Source organism: Durio zibethinus, chromosome 24 (assembly GCF_047325235.1).
Source record: "Durio zibethinus cultivar Kanyao isolate XHJ-2024 chromosome 24, ASM4732523v1, whole genome shotgun sequence".
Taxonomy (NCBI): Eukaryota; Viridiplantae; Streptophyta; class Magnoliopsida; order Malvales; family Malvaceae; genus Durio; species Durio zibethinus.
This window is the reverse complement of record NC_143185.1, coordinates 3,587,804-3,596,170: the sequence shown is the minus strand read 5'-3', so window position 1 is coordinate 3,596,170 and position 8,367 is coordinate 3,587,804. Positions and strand designations below refer to the sequence as shown.

The window sequence follows — 8,367 nt, the reverse complement described above, 5'->3', positions numbered from 1 at the left end:
GGATTTTCAATATTGACTTTTAGGTTTATTCATTGTCAATATTAATTGACTGCTTAATCAATATAGTTTCATTATTAATAATCTCTTAAATTTTTTATATTTTGACAATGCAACATCCTTTAATTCATTAATAAAACTTTTTATATTTTTTGTTTTTAATATATTTATGATTATTTTAATAATAAATTAAAGAAAATAATTCATATACAAAATATTAGAAAATATTCAATTAAAAATAATATATTATGATTGTATTTTTATTATTGACTTTTCGAGTTATATTATATGCATTATATTTTTTATTAGTTATTTGATCAATTGTATAATATTTGAAATTTATAGTAAATTTTAATTTTTTAATAAAAATATTTAAAGTAAAAAAGTAAAAAAAAATTATAAATTTAGACGAAACGATAAAATTTCTTGTTTGTATGTATTTTATTGTTTTTAAAATTTTGATTTTATTATAAATAACAAATAAAAACATTTATGTTTTCATCTTTTCTTTTTTTTTTCTTTTCATTTTCCATTTTTTCTCTTCTTTCCTGTACTCAAAGCAAAAAAAAAAAATCCGTGGCCTTTGACTTCTAAACTTCAAAAAATACTGCTCTGAAAATCCAGCCAAAAAAAATGCCCGGTCTAAAACGACCAAGGACCCAACTGGTACCGTTTTTGTTCAACCCAACGAACTCTATGCTCCTCAGCCACATACCTAAGCTTCTAAAAGTCTCAGCTGATACAAAAAACTTAAGATTAGGCAAAATAATCCATACCCATTTACTTGTAACCAATCAAATCTCAGTAGGAACCAACATAAACCCGTTAAACTCTTTAATCAATCTCTATGCAAAATGTAACCAAATTTCAATTGCTCAGAAAGTGTTTGAGAGAATGCAGGAAAGAAACTTGGTTTCTTGGTGTTCCTTAATGGCTGGGTATTTGCAAACTGGGTTTTCATTGGAAGTTTTAAAGTTGTTCAAAAATATGACTTTGGTGGATAGTTTGAGGCCTAATGAGTATATTTTCGCTGTAGTTTTTTCAGCTTGTTCCGACAGTGGGAAGGCTTTAGAGGGTAGACAGTGTCATGGTTATGTGTTCAAGTCAGGGTTGGTTTTTTATCAATATGTTAAGAATGCATTGATAAATATGTATTCAAAGTTTTTGGATGTTGAAGGAGCTATGAGGGTTTTTAGTTTAGTGCCTGGTTATGATGTTTTTACATATAATTCAGTTTTAAGTGGACTCTTGGAACAAGGGTTCTTGAATGAAGGGGTTGAAATTTTGGAAAGGATGATGGGAGAGAGTGTGGAGTGGGATAGTGTAACTTATGTTACTGTCTTTGGACTTTGTGCTTGTCTTAAGGATTTGAAGTTGGGCTTACAATTGCATAGTAGGATTCTGAAAAGTGATGTTAAGTTGGATGTTTTTGTTAATAGTGCAATCATTAATATGTATGGGAAATGCGGGGAGGTTTTTAATGCTAGGAAAGCTTTTGATGGGTTGCTAGTTAGGAATGTGGTTGTATGGACCGGAATCATGGCTGCTTACTCCCAAAATGGATGCTTTGAGGAAGCATTAAATCTGTTTCCAGAGATGAAGCTTGACGATATTTCACCTAATGAGTTTACTTTTGGGGTTATGTTAAATTCCACTTCAGGATTGTCTGCACTAAAACATGGAGACGTACTATATGGAGAAATTGTAAAGTCAGGTTTTAAGGACCATGTTATTGTTGGAAATGCTTTGATTAATATGTATGCAAAGTGTGGCAACATTGAAGCAGCAAGTAAAGTTTTTTCAGATATGATGTATCGAGACAGCATTACTTGGAATGTGATGATATGCGGGTATTCTCATCATGGGCTAGGAAAGGAGGCTATGGATGTGTTTCAAGACATGTTGGATGTAGGACAATGTCCTAACTATATTACTTTTGTGGGGGTTCTTTCTGCTTGTAGCCATCTTGGTCTAGTAAAAGAAGGTTTATCCTACTTGAACCAATTCATGAGACAGGTTGGAGTAGAACCTGGGTTGGAGCACTATACTTGTGTTGTTGGACTCCTGAGCAAGGCTGGACTTCTTAATGAGGCTGAGAAATTTTTGAGGTCTATACCAGTAAAATGGGATGTTGTTGCATGGCGTACATTGCTCAGTGCTTGTCGTGTACATCGGAATTATGGTTTTGGGAGGCGCATAGCAGAATTTGTGTTAGAGATGGACCCTAATGATGTGGGAACATATACACTATTATCTAATGTTTATGCAAAAGCAAAGAGGTGGGATGAAGTTGTGAAGATCCGAAAATTGATGAGAGATAGAAATATCAAGAAAGAACCTGGCGTGAGCTGGATAGAGGTAAGAAATATTACTCATGTTTTTGTTTCTGAGGACTGTCAACACCCAGAGTCAAGTCAAATTCATGAGAAAGTAAAAGAACTTTTAGCTAGGATTAAGCCATTGGGATACATACCAGATGTTGCTGCTGTGTTGCATGATGTGGAGGAAGAGCAGAAGGAAGACTACCTTAGTTATCACAGCGAGAAATTGGCCATTGCATATGGCCTCATGCAAACTCCCTTCGAGGCACCTATTCGTGTATTTAAAAACCTTAGAATGTGTGATGATTGCCACTCAGCTGTCAAACTTATTTCAAAGGTCACTAACAGGATCATCATTGTGAGAGATGCAAATCGCTTCCACAGTTTTCAAAATGGATGCTGTTCATGTGCAGATTACTGGTAATAGATTCATTGACTATTTGCTTCTGGATGAATGGAGAAGAAAATTGTATGTTCTGGAACTCAGAGGACATGGATTCCACATCTATCTCCAAAACAGCCAGGGCTCATTAATCCTCATTCTTTTCACCTGGATACTATGTAAGTATTTGAATGGATGTTCTTAGAATGGATTATATCTTGCCTTTATTATAATTTATAATTAAAAAAGACTATGAATGGATTTCTTTCTTTTAGGTCATGGATTCCAACGTCAGGGTCTATATCTAGCCGACTAATTCCCTGATCCTGCCCGTGCTGCTACATCCTTGAAGCCACGGTCCTCTTAGAGGTTGATATAAAGTTTTCAAGCACATTTACGAATGCAAGAACCAACAATTATTCCCAGATTTCAGGAACTAGAGAACGAAAGCCAGCCTTTTACCAATATGCCAGACTAAGTGACCTGCGGCTTGAATACTGGCATCTTCAATGGATTTTGATTCTTGCTCCGGGAAACAAAATTGTTCTATAAACTTTCTAGAACATTCATCTGTTTGCTCGCTTTTCGTTTTCCCCTACTGTCTTTCTCTGTACAAAGATTGAATTCAGAGACGGGGGTGCAAATTTGTATAGTCAGCAATCTTGTTTTTGGATATATACTCAACAATCTTTTCACTTTGAAGGAGACAAAATTCTGAGAGCATGGATTTTTTTTTTTTTATCTTATTGGACCATGGAATCATGTTTTTCTTCAATAAAATTATCTTTTCTCCAATAAAATTATCTTTTCTTCCTCTGTTAGAACTACTAATAAAAATAAAATAGTTGACAGTATAAGCCAAAATTCTTCCTAATTTTCTGAGGTCTTGATTTCAGGCTATTAGTTTCACTTTGCAATCACAAATTCATAATCACAATTACAACCAAAAGAAAATTAGAAAAATCAAATAAACCACATAAAAACAAATAAAGGTCAAAATAATCAAATATATATCTTAATATTATAATTTTCCAATACAAACGAAAAAAAAAAGGACTGATTCAGCAAAAACTGTTCTCCATGAATTTTACAAATTCCTGGAAATCTATTCTGCCATCTCCATTTTCATCAAAGGTTTTGATCATTGTGTTGCAGTTCTCCAGCTTTAAACCTTCTTTCAATCCCAAAATAAGGAGAACTCTCTGCAACTCTTCTGCATCAATAAAGCTATCTTTATTCACATCAAAAACATCAAAAGCTTGCTTCACTTCTTCCAAGCTTGGCTCCTCCTCAAACAGCCTGGAAAGCTCATCAGAACCAAATGATTTATTTAGCTCCTCACTTTCTTGGCTGCAAAAAAGTCCCAGTTTCCCCATCACCTTCTCCACATCTTTTCTATGAAATCTCCCATCATCTTCCTTCTTTTCTGTAGATGAAACTTCCTTTCTTGAACACTCAAAATTCTGCTTGTTCTCCCAACCTGATGATGTCTTTGAGCTGCTATGTTCATGCTGGGATTGTGGGAAAGACCAATAACTTAAGAAAAAAGTTTTAATGCTGTCATAACGTATCAAACTATCAAACAACAAGATCATATCAACAAAAAAAAATTGGCTAGAGTTTGAGTTTGCAGATGATGTCTCCATTGAAGTATAGCAATATAATTGGTAAGACTAAAAAACTAGAACTATTTGATTTTCTTCTATGTAAAAGAAAGTGAAAAACTGTTATCCAGGTTGAGAGAATGATATTCAAAAGGAACAAAAAACAATAGTCTGCATGAATTCGACGGAATGGTGAAGTTTGGGATTGGTATTTTAAGGCATCAGGTATGGTCAGCTTTCAAAGGTGGTTGAGAGGGAAGTTGCCTGTAAGCTGCAGTCAGGACCACCAGGAAGAAAAAAGAAATACAATATGAAAGAAAATAAGGAAATAATGGGTCATTTCTTCTTTTGTTAAAGAGGAAACTTCTCTTCTCCGGCTGATTGGAAGTAGCTAGAAAACTTGGTCAGCTTGGCCTAGCTACCTTTGTCTTGTCCTTATTTACATGACGTGTCTCGTTTCTTGCGTGGAACCTGCCGTTTATCTTGTTGGAATAAACTTTCTCAAATAACAATTTGTTTGCGTTTTTGGACAACGAAGTTTCTTGGAAGAGAATATCATAGGCGGCTGTTACTTTTGCCTTTTCCACTGCCCATTGAGTACTTTTGGGAGCCTAATACAACCTTACTATTTAATATTATTCTTCTTTGACTTGAAATGGCCTGGAAGGGTCAATTTCGTGGTGATTGTACCAGAAATTTTTTTTATTGGAAGTCGTCGAAATAGAGTCTAAACTTATGGAACATGAAAGTAATATTACCAGGATTCTTTTTTTATCGCGTAGTAATTGCATTTTATGATTAGATTCGGCCAAATGAAACATTAGATTTCAACAATCTTTACGGACACGTTGTGCTTGCTTTCGTTGAACGTAAAAGAAGGGAAGATTGGTGAGTGAAATATGATGGTTCAACTGAGTTTCTTTTGGTCAGCCCCATTCCTGGCTCCTTCGATGGTATTGGAATTTGGCAAGTGGGACGTTCATTCATTCTTACGGCTGCTGAGCTATGGTTTGGTTTGGGTTAGGCCCAGGCTTCTCAACATTAAAAATCTATGAAAAATCTAATGATGATCTAATGATGATGTTGATCAATTATAGCGATTAACATTTTGTCAAAAAAAAAAAATTATAAAACAGTGAAGGCCGAAGGGATAATATAAACTAGCCGGATTGCTAAGAGATGGCCCTTGGGTGAAGGGCTCTTTTTCTTTTGCATTGTCTTCCCATTTTTTGGTATTGAGGGTGTCGTAATAGTTTTATGTTCATCCGATGAATTTAAAAACGAAATAAAAAAATAACGAAATCGTTATTAATCTTTTTTTTTAGGTGTAATTGGTCACCTATTAAAATATATTATTTTAATAAAAATTTTAAATTAATTAAAATTTATTAAAAAGATAATTTTATGGTCTGCGAAACAATCTGAGTTCGAGAGTCAATTACGCGTGGGGAAAGATTAGCACCCTCACAGCGCCCGTTAAAAACGGTACCAATTAACAATGTGTTATCTTTTGATTTTGATAAAAATAATCTAATTTTCGATATTCGAAAAATAATTTCTTTGATTTTTTATTTATTAGAAAAAAAATTTTATTCTCGAGAAAAATAAATTAAAACCTTTTTATTGAAATAATTCTTAAAATGTTTCAGTACGTTGGTAACATTAGAAGAACTTTTTTTCACCTAGAGATTTTTTTGACATCGCTTCTCGGAATATCTTATAATCTCATCCTCGGATGCTCAAATTTACTTTTCATAAAAATGTCATACATGCAATGCAAAATGTTACCATGTTGGTGCACACATTTTATTCTCCTTTGTTATAAATTTTATTAATTATTTTATTAATATTTATTTTTAATTGAAATTTTGAAGAAAAAGGAATTTAATTATATTGAAGATTTTTTATAAATATTTCAATACACTGGTAATATTTTACAAAATATCTTCTCACCTAGGGATTTCTTAAAGCATCTATACTCGAAATATTTTAGAATCTCATCATCGGATAAAATTTCCTTTTTTCTCATTTTTATTACTCATTTTTAATTTATTAATCAATTTTTATTTATTACTATTTTATACAAGAAAATTTTTATTGTATTGAAAAGTTTTTTATAAATACTCTAATACACTGGTAGTATTTTAAAAAAAAATCTTCTCACCTAGAGATTTCGTAGGTATCACTACTCGGAGTACCTTTGAATCTCATCGTCGGATAAAAATTTCTTTTTCTTACATTTTTTATTAGTTTAGTATTATTATTAAATTTATTTTTATTTTATTTTGTTTTTAAAGTTTATTTTTTAAAAAAAATAACAAAATTATAAAATTTTTAATTACAATTTCATCATTTAATCTAACAACTATGAATATTTTAATATGCATAAATTTTAATAAAATAATATATAAAAAATTCAAAAAAATTCAAAAAAAATTTTTTTTTTACCTGAACCGGATCAATCAACGGTCTGGTCAATGCGCAGTTCGGTTCGGCAGTTCGGGTGCGGTTTGACAGTTCGGCTCAATCTAGGCACGATCTGGTTGGTTCAGTTTCGGTCCAAGTTCAGGTTTAGCGGTTCGGTTTCGGTTCAGTCAGATCGGTCAGAGGCTGATGAAAAAAGCATGTCACAGGTTGGGTGCGTGGACCCCAGGTCGGATTGATAGTACTGAGTGCTCTAAATGCAATGCATGTAATACAATCAAAATTATTCATTGTGGTAAAAAGGTTCAAAATTCTCAACAATTGCCATATGACCAATCTGTTCTTAACATCTGACCATTGTATTCTTCCCTACCAATACTTTTCTTCAAAAGTTTGCAACATCAATGTCTTATCATGCTTTTCTCTTCTTTTTTCATTTGCCTTTGTAAACTTTTAAAAAGTAACGCTAAGATCTTTTATGTTTGTTTTTCTTTTCATTATTTTAAGTCTAAGATCAATAAAATGCAATCACACAGTTCTCATATTCATATGGCGGACAAAAAATGAGAATAAAGGAATGGATAGGTGTTATTTCTAAAAAAAAGATAGATATTTTAATAGACTGGTAACAAGTGTATGGTAAAGTATTTGAGTTAAAACAAATGTGCCCAAATAATGATCATAAGATAATCATGAACAAAATATTCTCAGATTTTTTTTCTAAAACTAAATTAGATGACTTCCTTGATCATTCAGAGTTCATCAAACTACACTTACCCCTGTATTGTGGAATGATGCTTCTTCTTCGCATCCAAGCTGCCTTTTTAGGTTTTCAGCTTAGATGAGTCATTATTTTTTTATTTTTTACTTTTTTTTTTCTTTCAAGTAAAATATTTCTTCACAGCATCTGAGTTTATCGGAGTAGGTAAATCACTTCTGTCCATCTCTACCAAAATCAATGCCCTGTCAGAAAAGGCTTTTTTCACCACATACGGGCCTTCCCAATTTGGTGTCCATTTTTTTCGATTATCATGTTGATTTGGAAGGATCTTTTTCAGCACTAAATATCCTTCCCTAAAGCAACGGGGATAGATTTTCTTATCATGTGCTCTCATCATCCTTTTTTGATATAATTGACCATGACAAAGTGCTGTAACTCTTTTCTCTTCAATGAGATTCAACTGTTCATAGCGATTTCGAACCCATTCTACTTTCTCTAATTCTACCTCCATTAAGACTCTCAGCGAGGGAATTTTTACTTTGATCGGTAACACAACTTTCATTCCATATACCAAAGAGAATGAAGTGACCCCAATAGATGTTCGAACTGATGTTCTATAAGCATGCAAAGCAAAAGGTAACTTTTCATGCCAATCTTTATAAGTATCAGTCATTTTCTCTGAGATTCTTTTGATATTCTTATTTGCTGCCTCTACTGTCTCATTCATCTTTGAACGATATGGTGTCGAATTACGGTGACGAATCTTGAACTGAATGCAAACTTTATTCATCATTTTACTGTTTAATTTTTTGGCATTATCAGAAATAATTATATCTGAAAGCCCATATCTGCATATTATCTCTCTTTTTTATGAATTTGCATACCACAGATCGGGTCACGCTAGCATATAATGTGGCT

The 8,367-nt window shown here is 32.8% G+C and overlaps 1 protein-coding gene and 1 pseudogene across 1 annotated transcript; one reads left to right on the top strand and one right to left on the bottom strand.

Annotated features, from left to right (window-relative positions):
- Positions 1-546: 546 nt before the first annotated feature.
- Positions 547-3,423, top strand: EMB2744 (Pentatricopeptide repeat (PPR) superfamily protein). Its single transcript, XM_022918767.2, has 2 exons — positions 547-2,879; positions 2,976-3,423. Exon 1 carries the CDS (start codon positions 631-633, stop codon positions 2,740-2,742), a length of 2,112 nt encoding a protein of 703 aa, XP_022774502.2. The 5' UTR covers positions 547-630; the 3' UTR covers positions 2,743-2,879; positions 2,976-3,423.
- A 270-nt stretch (positions 3,424-3,693) lies between these two features.
- Positions 3,694-4,483, bottom strand: LOC111316702 (putative calcium-binding protein CML46 pseudogene; annotated as a pseudogene).
- Positions 4,484-8,367: the final 3,884 nt, after the last annotated feature.

Excerpts from the sequence above, each read along its gene's own strand:
- EMB2744 (XM_022918767.2), top strand. The coding sequence starts at position 631 with ATGCCCGGTCTAAAACGACCAAGGACCCAACTGGTACCGTTTTTGTTC.